The following is a 15,045-nucleotide window of genomic DNA, read 5'->3' as shown; positions in this document are numbered from 1 at the left end:
AATGTACATTAAAAATTAATGAAATTTAAGAATATTTGTAACAGTGTACGGTCGATCACGCGGATCCAACTATTCACAATCTTGGAGTTATTTTATCGCAACGATAAAAATTGATAAATCGATAAAACACACTGATGTACGAGCAATTATTTAACCGCAATATTTACAAAAATGCAATATATTCTATCCCCTTTTAATAAAATGTACATGAAAATTATACAAGAACGATTTTGGAAAGGAAATTTAGAGGAATTTGTTCCCGTGTAGTTAAATTCAAATGTCGTGTAACAGTTTTTTCTTCAAATCTTATAATAAAGTTTTTCAGACATAAACTTCTGTTCATTTACTTATAATATTTAATTTTATATAAATGCTTTAGTTATAAATAGATTGCTGATATTTATGCAAAATACTTAACTGAATATTAACCATCGGACAGTTTTAGCAGTCTATCGTTGTTCGTTAAAGAGTTATTAAAAAGTAAAGTAAAAAGGTTGAGATTGCCATCTGTAAATGTGCAATTTATGCAAAATATGCATTTTATACAAAATACTTAGTTAAGTATTTTGCTTAAATATCCGCAGTCTAGTTATAAATAAGTAAAATTTATACATATATTCACGTTATATATTGTACCTCCGCTGCTTTTTGCGAAAGAGGAATAAGCAAATCATTCATATATGCGATCACTAGTCTTTATAACTTTAATATAATTATATAGATCGTGTTCCTATTTATAATTCAATTATAAGACATTAATGTTCTTGCATATTTTTCAGGCAATATGAATTATCAAGAATATCGTTATCTCTAAATCCGCTGAAAAATCATTGCAAGATTTATTTGGCGTACTAACTCGCTTCATAAAAAGTACGGAAACCTGCAAGCTATTTGTAATTATACATGAGCACAATCATGGAATTGATGTATGCTCAATGTATGCAGCGTGATTGTATGTGCATATATACGTGTGGTCAGTACTTTCAGCTCGAATGTGTAGTAATGCGGTTACAAGATTGGCTTCCATCTTATGTAAAGTTCATTCGAGATAAGCCGATACCAAGCAGAGTTACTCAACCGAGAATATAACGGGAATTGGAACCTCTTTAGATTATCCACAATTTGATCGTTAAAAATTTTTTTTAGAAAAAACTTTAACAAAAATTTGTATTCCCCAAGTACGTGTAGAATGCGATAAAATAAATATAAGTGCCGTAAATGTAAGTAACGTTAAGGAAAATAATTTATATACGAAAAAAACTGTTTTGCTGAAGTATTTAGCTAGATACAGATCAAAAAATAATTTTATCGGACTAGAATAAACTTCAGTAAGATCACTATCTTTAAAATGAAAAAGACATAATTTAATTTTTGCTACCTAAAGTGTTATATTTGTGTATCTTTTCTGTCATACAAAAAAGATATACTAATATAACATTACTATAGATAACAAAAATTAAAGTATGTTTTTTGCATTTTAAAAATGATCATTTTACACAAGTTTAACCTATTAAAATATTTATGTAGAACGCTCAGGCTAAAATGTTGAAGAATATCAAAACTTTTTGACTGTGTTGCTCCCAGTAAAACACAGACTTACAGTAACGTTACATCAATAATAATATAATTTCCTGTTCAACAATATAAATGTAATATAACACATGCTATGTATATAACAATTATATTCTTAAATAAGAAAGTGTAATATTGGTGTAATGTTACTGTTAGTTTTTTGTATTTTACGTCAACATGATTGAATTTTCTATACAATACGTTGATGATGTAGCAAAATCGTTCTTTCTGTATAGCTTTGATACGACCATAAGATTTATATTTTAGATTTTAATATCGAAATTTTTAATAAGATGTTAACGGATTTAGATTCATCGCCTTATAATATAAATGTACCAGTTAGTGGATGTGACACAATTATTAAAAAAAAAAAGTTAAATATTAAGCTTTTAACGATATGTGCGATGCTAAATAAATTATTGTTTATAAAAATTTAATAAAATGAATTGATTCAGAGTCGTACATATCACTAAAGAGCTTAATATTCAAAATCTTTGTCAGTTTGTCTAATAATGGGATCATGTTACTAACTGGTACATTTAGCTTATATGTAACGTATATAATTTTATTCTTGATAATAAAAACATTGCGAAAATAACGTGTTCCTTTCTTGGCTAATCTTCTCCAGATCCATCACCGGATATCGACATTCACCGCGTTCTCTATCTCCTCGAGAGGAACGGTCAGACACGATCGCCAGGTGCGTCGCCGATTCGTCGCTCCCACCATCAGCTCGGTTCGGCTCGACTCGGCTCGGCGTTTATCCCTCTCGAAGTAGCCCATTCCTTCCTCTTCTCCTTTTTCATTGCATTTTTCCTTCTCGCGTGGCCAGAACGCTGCACGATAACCCGACGTACGGAGGGAAAGTTCTTCATGGTCTCTCTCATATCTCTCTCTCTCTCTCTCTCTTTCTCTCGTGCTCTCTCTCTTTCTTTCTCTTTAGTGGCGTACCGGTCCAGTTGTGGTCAACAAGTTCTTAAGATTCGGTTGCTCGCTTGGGTCGCTCGGGGTGTCGCGCGCAGCAAGGTGAACAAGTCGCAGTGTATAGTGTAAAACGTTCTGTTCGGTGCGATTCTACTTCGAGAGTAACCGTCCCCGACATAATATTGTGAAGTGCTCTCACGGATTGAGATACCTCTCGTGCGCATCAGTATATCGTTCACATCGCGGCCACCGTTGTCATTATTGCAGTTTATGCGAATGTTCAAGGACCAGCTGGCACCGGTTACTGAGAGACGCTCGTATCCCGCGGTCACTATGCATATCTTTGTACGTGCGATGAGCGCAGCTTTGACAGCGGTGGCAAAACCGGCGCTTGTAGTGAACGATTAAATTCGACAAGGTGATTACGACACACACCGCGTCGCGATCGTAAACAACGAAAAGTAAGTGTAAAGTTAGGAGAGATTCAACCGTGTTTGAGTTATATTAACGATTTCCCGAAAAGATCGCGTGTGAGCGCGAAAATAGTTATCTTCGCGAGAATCGCGAAACGCTTGAACTTAACGGGAATCCGAGCGGAGGAAGCGCTCCAGTTTCGCTGCAGTCTACAACGTGCAAGACACTTGGAGAAAGGCTTGGTTGACGGTGATTAGACGAAAATTCTAATCCGGTTCATTTGCAACTCTCAGGACCGCGTTGAATTCCCGAGGTGGTAGAGCCAGTAGTTGGAGTGCGCGGTGGGCGAGGTGAAGTGCCGCTGCCGCGGCACGTCGGTTCAAGGGAGATTTCAACGCGCGTGTAACACGCGTCCGGATTCGCCGGATATCGATTCGCGCATCTGTGAGTATATCGTAGTTCATATATCGTATTTTTTTTTATGCTGGTAATGCCAGTGTACAAATTTAGTAAATCATATACATTATAAAAACTTCGTAACCCGGTTGAAATGAGATGTTTCAATATCATAAAATATCTACTCTTTTTTACAAAAGATTTGCTGATTATATGAATTAGTAACATTTACACTAAGAGAGTTTAACTATAATTTATAGTCATTTTTGTTGGTCAACTATATATATTTGTTGATAGAATTATATATATATTTATTATTATAAAGTTATTATTATTATTACAGCAGTAATAATCATAATTATAGTAACATGTCACAAATATTAAAATTTTTTTCTCTCATCGTATCGAAGAAGAAAAGAAAAAATAAATAACATTTAAACGTAATATTTGAATCTTTATATGAAAATTTTTCTGTCAATTTTGTCTAATATTTTCTTAAATATATGCCAGCTGATTGATAGCGTAATAATATCGTATAAAACTATACGCATATCGTGATTCGCTATAGCGGTAATTCGAGCTACTTATAATTAAACGTTTTGTAAGATTCTATTGCATTGTTGGCTTAATGAAGAAACACCTTTTGCACTGGTAGAAAAAGTATCGAAATAATGAGACTTAATTGTTATGATATCCTTATGATAATTAGAATCTTTATCTTTACGATAATCAGAAGATAACGCGAACTAAACCGATGTACTTTTGAATGACACACAATATATTGCTGAATATAATATTTCAAGCTATAAATATACAAAATCTTATTTATTTATCACAATAAGATAAGATATATTTTTAGGCACTTTACGTTATTGTATACATAAATACAATAATATATTAAATTATTGTACATATAAATTATTTTTTTATATACATGCTCCACATCGAGATATGGAATATTCAATATTACAAGTCATTGGAAACTTTTTACCCACAATTAATTATCATATTTGCATTCAGACGATGAGTCACTTGGATCAGTCTTTTATTGCATAAGTTGGTATAAAATATCTATTATAATGTCAAGTTCAATCGGAATTTACTACTTAAGAGAAAAAATCGATTAATATTCTCCATTATGCGGAATATTCCCAAGCAGAGAGTGGGTTATATATACGCGTCGAAAAACGCGAGTTCTCGATTCGCGTATTATTTCGTCAAAACTCGCGACAACGCGCCGTTAGTGCGCGTGTTTCGAATCAAGGAATGCACGCGATGCACTTTATTTCGTGTAATTCAATCTACCACGAACATGAATGCAGTTACAGCATAGTGTTTTTTGAATGTCGTGTTTCCATTTCCTACGATCTCTTGCTAAATTGTGTCTGAACTGTAATTGTTCTATATATTACAAAAATTTCTTCGCAAATATTATATCTTGAATCAATTTGTAAAAGTCTTACTCTTTCACAAGTCGAACGGTGCGTGATTTACGATAGTTTTTATCCTTTTCTAGACTGTTATTATGCAAGCCTACGGCGAGTTTCGAGGAAGCGTTAATTGCTGCCGGTGCAATTTCAGTTGCATGCCGTTGCGTTTACGGCCTCTTGTAGATGTGTAATCTTCTAGGAAATCCCTTATTTGTTTTGACCCTAGAAGCAACGCAAAAAGTATTGCAACATATTTCTTTGTTTATTCAAACGGTACATTGTATTTGTGTCGAACAGCTGCGACATGGGATCTGACAGCGAGTAACGACTGATATTTCGACATCAATAAGTAGATAATCCGAGGCCTACGTCATTATTACCGGCGAAATTACCACGATGATAATGTCAATTTTCTCTCCTCCACCTAATATCATAATAACATACTGTAACTTCCGCATTCTCATGCTTTTTATGAAAGAAAGTAGTTAGATAATCATATCTACAACTAATTGATGCATTCAAAAAGTACACGTATTATGACGTAATGTATGCTTTCCTGTTGTTAAATGTTAAATGTTTCCAAAGTAATTTACGCAATTTTTTAAGGAGCGCTAATTCGTGTGCGAACCTATATAATAAAAGCACCGAAAAAAATCAAAATCAAAAAAGAAAGAAAAATGCAAGAAGTAAAAAATCATGAATGGTAGAAGAAATTTTACACGCGATGAATTAAAAAATACATTAGTAAACAAAAATATGTTACGAGAAAATTTTACTATTTTTAATTTGAGCTTTTCTCCTTTTCCCAAAAATAATAAAAAAGAATCACATATAGAATCTAGAAAATTCATAATTTTCGAGTAAATTAATGTTGATTACACTCGTGATATCATTTGGTATTTTCCCCCTTTATATCATGTAGGAAATTGCAAAGTAGTTAACAATAATAAGATATAGCGCGATTAAACAAGACGTATTTAGTTAAAAAAAACGCGTATCACTATCATTATCGCTGTCCAATCGGACATATCAGCTTCTACGTCGTCGCTAGTATAATCAGTTGATATAATCATGTTGTTAGCGTTTAAATCAACTAAATTATACGTATGACAACAAAAATCACAAGCTGAAGGTCCATTTAAACACATCGGAACACTGTCAACGGTCTCGAATGTCGGATGGACACAGGGACTTTCTCTCGACGCTTTCTCCGGACGACGATTTCGTGATCAAGGAGATAACCATGTATATCGTAATAGTCCGAATTCTGGGGATATTTATTATCATAGAAAGCCGTATCCGCTATATTTTATAATATTATGAAATCCGTGCACGAGAGTTTCGCTAAGTAAACTTATATCGCGGTGCGCGTGCTCCGCGAGCTACCACGAACGTGACAGAAGCGATCAATCTCGATATCATAAATAAAGTATGTTATGATGTAGATAGAGACATATTGAACTTCCTGAATAAAATATTTATAAATGAGCACTTATAAATTCACTTTTTACCTTTATCTCCACTCACAATTAAGAAAGAAACGTTTCGAAATATCATAACAGCGTTATAGCAAAATTTCTTTCTCCAGGGAAATGCCAGCATTGAAGCTCTTCGGTCGAAAATGGTTGGCCGCAACCGACGACCTCGTGTATCCAGGCTTGTTCGAATTATTTATCCGTATTGTATGGTGAGTATCCCCGAAAAGCAATCACCGCGATTATCAGTACGTCGAAATTATAGTGTATAATATTAATCACGAATACAATATAACATGTAAATTGTAATTTAAAATTACTATGCAAAGTTAAGAACTTTAAGGCTCAAATTTTAACTAAATTCTACTGCCCGGTCTACAATGAGTCTGAATCGGAAGTCTTAGACTTAATCGGTGAAGTTGGCCAATAACCAACTTATACGACTAACGCTAATTGACCAACTTCACCAATTAAGGCCCAGTTTCATAACTCATAATTTAACTCTTAACGGAGGTTCAACTTGTTTCTCATCTTTTTCCAATTATAAAATTGGAAAGAGACAATGAATAAGTTCAACCTCAGTTATGAGTTAACCGTCAGTTGTGGAACTAGGCCTAAATCTAAGACTTCCGACTACAGACTTATCGTAGACCCGGCATAGGAGAGTCTCTAAATTTGTTAGAGAAGCATTGAACATATTCTTAATATTAAGTTCTTTCGCAGGAGCGCATCGCCCGATTAAAATCACGCAGATTGTTGCTAGTTTTCTCGTAATCGGCTGTGTGTTTTACAGGTTGATTCTTATAGGGATCGCCTGCGCAAGGTACTACGAGGATACGTGGAATTGTCGGTTGGGAGGTGAATTAGTGCGCGTGTATCTCCTCGGTGAAGCGGTCATGCTTGGTATCGTCACGCTTTTGATACTCATCATTATCAGGCATAGTGCGAGGGGGGCTATCATGGACACGCATGCCCGACGCTATGTCGAACCGTTTCTGCTGGTCAAGTAAGCAACAAAAGTAAACCAGCGTTATGTCTAATCAGTTTTCTAGATCGACAATCTTCATGGGACACTTTTTCAAAGTTTTAACTCCTGTATTGTTTTTTAATAATAATTTGCTCAATTATTTGCAACCGATTCATTCATTGTTATGAGCTAGAGGCTCTTTATCATAATTTTATGTATACAAATTATATATATATATATATTTTATATATTGGGTCGGAGGAAAAATTCTGCGGTATTTTGTTAGCTTAAAATTATATACAGAATATATTCGTTGCAAAATTTTCGACTATTTGACGTGAAAATTTCAAGTTTTTCCTAAAAGTTTATTTTTAAAAAATGTTTCTACGACTTTTTATTACCAAGTTACATACGGATTAAATAAAAGAGCATTCTGATTTTGATTGCTCATAACTCCGCTAAAAATCATCATATCGTAATTAAAAAATCAGATTCTTAAAGCTGAAACTTTGCTCTATCGAATGATACAATTACTAATTTCTTACATGTAGAATTATATAATGATGATTCAAGAGTTAGAAAAAGACCAAGTAAGCTTTCCGCGAAAACTACAGGCATGTTTAAATCAACATGTTGAACATGTTGAACATTTATTACAATAATAAAAAAATTTGTTTCAGACTTATATCTTCTTTTAATTTATATCCCGAAAATAGTTGAGTTTATGAAGAAATACTCTAATACAAAGATGTTCAGCTGATTGAGTACTATCGATTGAATGATTAAAAAATACCCCTTCAGATTAAAAAAAGAATCTTTTTTTTATTAGTAGGTAGTAAAAAACCAAGGATATTTAAGATTATTCAATGCCATCAAAATATGTCCCCCTACTTATCTTACAAGTTTGATAATACGTGTTTTCCCCTTCTCTAATCGTTTATAACATACGTAATGAATTTTTTATCAGACTCACCCTGTATGTATTAATTATATACAACTTCATAATTAAAGAAAAGTCGCCGATATTGTCGTACCATCTTCAATTTTGGACTATATTTCTTAATCAAAAGCTAAAAATAAAACTTTAGAAACATAAATACAAAAACAATGACTTCTATCAGATGATATAGCTGTTTTTATAATACTGTTTAGAGTTTTACAGTAATTAACTTTTTCATAAGACGAGAAAAAATAAGCATCTGGTAAAATGGGACTCAAAACTGACACAGTGATAGTATATATTGCTAGTTTCCTTTCACAGGAGTCATCTACACAAAATATCTACAAGTATATGTATATGAGAATTTCTAGAATCCTTTCACTTTGAAGTAAAACGTGTTTTGTTAATTTATATGTATATATTTTATGCTGTTACACAAAATGCAAACATATAACGCAACATTTTTTTGAAAGATTTCGCCATAAATACAAGAATCAGCGCTGACTTATTCGACACAATGACGCAATACTATATACAAATTAGGTTAGTTAAAGTTCTTTATACAGACAGCTACCCAAGCAGCAATTTGTCATTAGACATCCGAATATGTCTAGAAATATAATATGGATCGAGATAACCCTTATATTATTAGAATATGTACGTGTATTATATATAAAAAACATATGTATACATATTATACCTACGTATAAAACATAAATATACGTGCGGATATGAAATCATAAATTATTTATTCTGAAATTTTATATTAATAAATAAAAACACCTAGATACATTTAAGATACATTTAAGGTACCTCGATACATTTTTTCCTGAGTACCTATACCTGTACCTAGATACTGAAAATAAAATACCTTGCACAACACTATACACTGTTGTCATATTACGCTACATCATAGCAATAATTATGTGATCTTTTTTAACTTAGCAGCTGATGATCATCAAATCAATGATAATCTAAACATTTCTTTTCGACTTATTCAGAATATTGATGCTACTGCCAGAGATCGGATGGAACATTCTGGGTACCCTATGGATTTTCGGGCAGAGCGTGGAGTGCAACCACGAATCATACTCTATTACGGTCGTGGAAGCCCTGGTGTTTTTCGATTGGATCCTAATCGGTCTCAGTATCTTCGGCCTCGCCCTAGTGTTCGACCCAATTGGTTCTCTGGAGAAAAAACAGCTAGAGAACTCTGTGGAGCACGGCAAGGTCTCGCGTATTTGGCTAAGGCGATTCAAATTCCTGTGGTGGATGCGTAAGGACGAGAGTGCGAACGAGGCCTTTCAACAAGTCGCTGGTGAGACATAGGTACGGCTGACCTACAAAGAGGTCTTGCCGCATTCGAAACTGGAATCGCGTGGACGTCGCTTCTGATCGGAAATCGAGCGCGAACGGTCATTGAAAGGATAAATCAAATCATTGATCTCTGATTTTGGCGCCGCGCCGGTGGGATTTTTTTCGCGATGAGTTCGTCGATCTCTCGCCGCTCGGAGATAGCGAACGCTTCGCGACATGCACGATACGAAAGTAGGAATGAATTTTAATTCGCGGTGAGATCATTAGTATCATTAATATTAAACGATAAAAAGTTGTAATAATTTTATTCGATAAATATAGCTAATTTATACGCATAATTTACACCGTTTTTAACGGTTTATATCATTATATGTATTATTATAATTATTATAAAATATTAAATGCAATATTATATAGAAAGAAAAAGAAACAGAAGAAGAGAATAAGCAACTCTTATATATATATTTTTACTTTTTAATAATATAATTCATCACGCGATAAACGCTGATACAAATATCTTTGTAGGTCTTTTAACTGCTTTATTCCGAGGCACAGATTTAGTTCCTTCGGATGTGATGGCAGGATGTATTTTACTGAGAGTCCGGCAAAAGCGAGAAACTCATGAATTACGAAAGTTAAATTTAATGGCTCGTCCAAAATACACTTCAGGTATCGTCATTTATATTGCAAAAAGATGCAAAAATATGCTTATATAATATGTGTCATTTATTAAGTATTTGCTGAGTATTTACTTTATTAAGTATTTACTTTTTTAGACAGTAGCAAGATTTTTTCGAACGCACCTAATTGGATGTCCTTGAAAGCCGCCCATCACTTCCTGCAACTATCGATCGCTTCCTACGGCTGGCTTTTCGTAATATATCAGCATACGTGTACTGGATGTTTCCGTTTGATTCGCGGCATGAGATGCTGTGCTTGTTTCCGGTAAAAGACAACATAAAACTCAATATTATCCTTTATTTTTATTTTTTTATATCATTATTTTATAGAATAGTCGTACACATATTTTTTAATTATTTTTATTGTTTTATTACTTTATTGTCTCTTTTTTTAGACGAAAGCGTAATATTATTCTAGACGATAATTGTTGTCTCTGTTATCTTTCTGGCGTAAAATATCTGTCAAAGATATCTGAGGATGATATTCTATTCGCTTCCTTCAAGAATCATTTATGCGAAGTTTGTATATTGTGTCTAAATTATACTTTTTCCATGCTCGTTTGGTATTAAGTATCACTCTTTGAAATTTTACAGATACCATTCTGTGTAATGGCGGATCACAAAACTGCCAGTATTGTTGTGATTATACGAGGATCGTTATCGTTGCGGGATATAATTACTGATTTTGCAGCTTCGTCTGATTTATTTGAATGTCCTGGTATTCCACCAGGAAGCATGGTTTGTTCAATTTCCATTTTGATCATAAGATATAAATAATAAATCGATTTAATTGTATATAAACCTATGTAAAATTTATAGGCCCACAAAGGCATGATAATAGGAGTAAAAGTAATCTTAAAGCAATTGGAAAACTATAAAGTCCTGGAAAGAGCGTTCGCCACGTATCCTAATTATCATCTGACGCTTACTGGTAAAAACGTACTCCATACTAACTGCCGCTGACGCATAACTGTGTATACATAATTCTATAATGAGATAATGTGTATGTTTAGGTCATAGTTTAGGAGCCGGTTTAGCCATTTTGCTGGGTTTACTGATACGTCCTCGTTATCCAGAGTTAAGAGTCTACGCGTATGCTACGCCTGGTAACTGTGCAAATGGCTTTGTTTTTGAAAATATCATAGTTTAATTAGCTAAAAAAAGTTGGTAGATATACTATTGCCAATTATTAATTTTGCGCACACACATAATAGACTAATTTACAATTTCTAATGTATTTGTTCAAAAAGCTGGACTGCTCAGTAGAGAAGCTGCTAGGATCACGGAGGAATTCGTATTAACCGTAGGACTTGGCGATGATCTCGTAATGAGACTCAGTGTGGATAGTATAGAGAATTTGAGGACGTCGTTACTGACAACTCTTCATGCTTGTCGATTGCCTAAGGTATTTTGGAATTTATATAACACTCGGACTATTGAATCGAACTGTTTCGATAAATACTTTCATGTTTTTAGTACAGAGTAGTCCTGAATGGATTCGGATATGCTTTGTTCGGAGTTCCCGAAAGAGATCTGACTAAAACATGGGCCAATTATAACATAATTAATACAATCCCGGGTCAATCGCCTTTGCTAACCAAGCACAGCGATATGGTAAGAAAAAATGCATTTACAAAATTTATAGAAAGTGTTGAACACACAAACATTTATAATAATTCTACGTAATATTGAATTTAATGATTAATTAAACTTTGTTGTTGGGGTAATTAATTTTTTTCCAATAGGATAAAATAATAGAGCGCGACATAACAAAAAGAAGATATTCGAAAATGAAACTATTTAACGCTGGTCGTATACTTCATATAGTGAGATGCAAACTCGAAAAAACGGAAGGAAAGAGGTGCATTGCTCTTACATAATTTCTTATTATAAGTATTAATTTTTATAGTTCTCATAAATATAAATCAAATCCCCCAAAATACTGCAAAAATATATTAAGTGTCATAGGATTACAAAATTTTAGATAATAATGATGTTTAAATTTTACATTAGCAAAAAACAACTTGCAAAGGAGAGAAAATACGAGATGCGATGGGCACAAGCGGAAGAATTTATAAAATTAACAGTAATGCCACGCATGCTTTTGGATCACTTACCAGAAAATATAGAAGGGGCTTTAGCTACGTTACTGGAGCAACAGAACGATATACCGTATTATTTCGATCCTTAGTGTAACCCAAAGAAGTGATTTTATAGTTTTAATAAAAAGAAGTTTTCGCAAAATCATAAATCAAATCCTATAATATATCCTAAAATTAATTATTCATAATCAACTTTTTATTCAGCTTATAACACAGAAATTGTTAATAAAATAAAATAATAAATAAACAAAATAATAAATGAAAGAAAAGATGGGATAATCTCCTAATAAGAAATAGACACATTGATTTGAAACATTTTGACTAATTACAATTAATTTAATCAATAATTAAATGAAAAAATGGAAGTCACACCTAAAAGTGTAAAGACAAAACGCGAAGTTAAAAATTTAGTAGATATTATTAAAAAATTTCTGTATTTAATTAACTTTTTACATTGCATTAGTGTTTTACGTATTTTACTCTTTAAATTTTTAAAGTGAAATTTTTATTCAAAACGAGTAAAAGTTTTCCAATCGATAATGAAAATATAATCAAAATGAAGTAACGTATTTTATAAAAGTATTTAACTCCAACCGTAGAGTACCCTCTCGTAAAAAATTTTTTATACTGTATAATTATGTATGTACAAACGACAAAATTATGATAAAAACGTATTTGGGAATAAATTTCACAATTCTCTCAAGTTGATTACTCTCATCCCAAGCTGTAACCATATATAGCAGCGCTTGACCTTTGCGATCGTACGAGAACTATTATTTCATAATGATCCTTGATCTTCAATGTTAATAGACTTACGTAACTTCTAGAATAGATTTGTGATGCATTTATTTTAATTTAGAGTTTAAGTATAGAAAAATTTTTTGCTTATTACATATATTGATTCCGTTATATACTAGCTTTCCAAAAAGAAAAGTAAAAAAGTACATGCTCCTCGAAAAAAAAAATTATTATACTAGATTATAAAACTCAAGTAGTACTATCTTTATTGCATCAAATTAAAAAGTAATATCTACGTGATACTGTTTTTATTATTTACTTAATTCTCTAATGATATGTATCATTTAATTTTTTTTTATTAATCGACTATTATTTTCTAAAATTAAGTTTACCTTTATTTTAATTTTGTGCTACTTTCCTACTTTATATTTTCCATTTAAAATTTTCAATCATAAGAATATATCAATACAAACTTATATAAACTTAGGTATGCTTGTTACAAAAGCAACTAATATTTTTCCATGAAATTAAACTAGAAGTAAATACATAACCAAAACTGGACATGTATTTGTAATACTTTTATTTGAAAAACATTCTTTGTAAAGGCGCCTCCAGACGATATGCCAATATTAGCAAACGTATTCCAATATTAACAAACGTATCCCAATATTAGCAAATATGCATATACATGACATACATAATTATCTATATTGAATGTAGTCAATATTTATAGCGAATATGCAAAGTTGGCCTATACATTGGCCATATCATCTGAAGGCACCTTAAGACAATTGTATTTTGTATTTCAACAGAGTACATGAATTAAATATTTTGTAACTTTTATGAGAGTATATAAATTAAAGTAATACTTGTTGTATTTTGTATTTCAAATATACACCAATTGGCAACCAATCTTATTATATTATTTGAATTACCATTTGAATTACAAAATACAAAAAACTTTCAATCTTTCAATTTTAAATACAAAATACGTAATACTTCCATATTCTCTGTTAAAATTTAATTAGTAATAAAGTAGAAAATGGAGGAAATTACTTTGATTAAAGTATTCATTCATTTTCCCTTCGAAACAAATCAATTTTGGAGACGAAAAACGGCAGGAATTAAGTTCAACACCTAATACATTTGTATTGCAAACACTGTGTTTTAAATAAAGTATTTTAAATATACATGTCAGCCCTGCACATAACATAATCAAATCTCACTTATAATAATTTGAAAAAATTAATATGCTTACAAAATATCAATTCACATTAAAGGGGCACAGTTTTAACATGAAGAATTTTATCGTATGCGTTTTCTAGCTGTTTTATATTGATGTTAAGTTTATTATGGAAGTAAATATAAAAAGGTTCGCGTAAAGGAGGCACGGCAGTGTCGCTTCGCGCAGCTTAGCGCCGAGACACTACCAGTGTCTCCAGATATAAAAATAAACGTAATTTATGTCAATCCATATAAAAAACAGATACAGTTGAATCTTTATAAAAGTAACTTATCGGGACTGACCGACCTCCGTAAAAGTAAACAAATGATCATGCGGAAGCATATGTACTCGATTACTATATGGGAGGTTAAGACATGACTTACGGAGGTTAAAACAAAAACGGAGGTTAACTTTATGGAGGTTCGACTGTACTTGGAAGTAAGAGAAAATTACTTATTATTGAAGACATTTTTTTTATCTATAATAAAATTTTTATTTTAGAAATTAGATTAGGTCTTGGATTAATATTGTTATATGATGTAATATGCAACAATTTGTAACAATATGTTATGTTGGATAGTATACCACTGTACAAAAATTTTTATGTAAATTTTTTGCTTCAAATAGAAAGTGGCAACCTGTAAACACATATATTACATATAATAATATATATCAAGTCAAATATATTCTTACACTTTCTAGCATATATTATTGCAGAACTTTGCTTTAATACTTTTTTAAATTTTTATGTAAATTTTCTGCTTTATAAATAGAAAATAAATTAATTATAAATAGAAAATGGCAACCTGTAATATTCCGTAATAATCCTGTTGGATGATATACCATTAAACAAGAATTTTAATTT

General features: G+C 32.1%; 1 protein-coding gene across 1 annotated transcript; it reads left to right on the top strand.

Annotated features, from left to right (window-relative positions):
* The first annotated feature begins 2,425 nt into the window (after positions 1-2,425).
* Positions 2,426-12,427, top strand: LOC108763211 (sn1-specific diacylglycerol lipase beta). The gene is made up of 14 exons (XM_018510641.1): positions 2,426-3,354; positions 6,325-6,423; positions 7,005-7,217; positions 9,120-9,436; positions 9,961-10,104; positions 10,212-10,380; positions 10,511-10,634; positions 10,710-10,853; positions 10,935-11,046; positions 11,129-11,221; positions 11,366-11,520; positions 11,592-11,729; positions 11,861-11,976; positions 12,129-12,427. Exons 2-14 carry the CDS (start codon positions 6,329-6,331, stop codon positions 12,304-12,306), a joined length of 1,998 nt encoding a protein of 665 aa, XP_018366143.1. The 5' UTR covers positions 2,426-3,354; positions 6,325-6,328; the 3' UTR covers positions 12,307-12,427.
* The last annotated feature ends 2,618 nt before the right edge of the window (positions 12,428-15,045 follow it).

This window comes from Trachymyrmex cornetzi, unplaced genomic scaffold, assembly GCF_001594075.2.
Source record: "Trachymyrmex cornetzi isolate Tcor2-1 unplaced genomic scaffold, Tcor1.1 scaffold346, whole genome shotgun sequence".
NCBI lineage: Eukaryota > Metazoa > Arthropoda > Insecta > Hymenoptera > Formicidae > Trachymyrmex > Trachymyrmex cornetzi.
The sequence above is the reverse complement of the archived record's forward strand: the minus strand, read 5'-3'. Positions and strand labels throughout refer to the sequence as shown.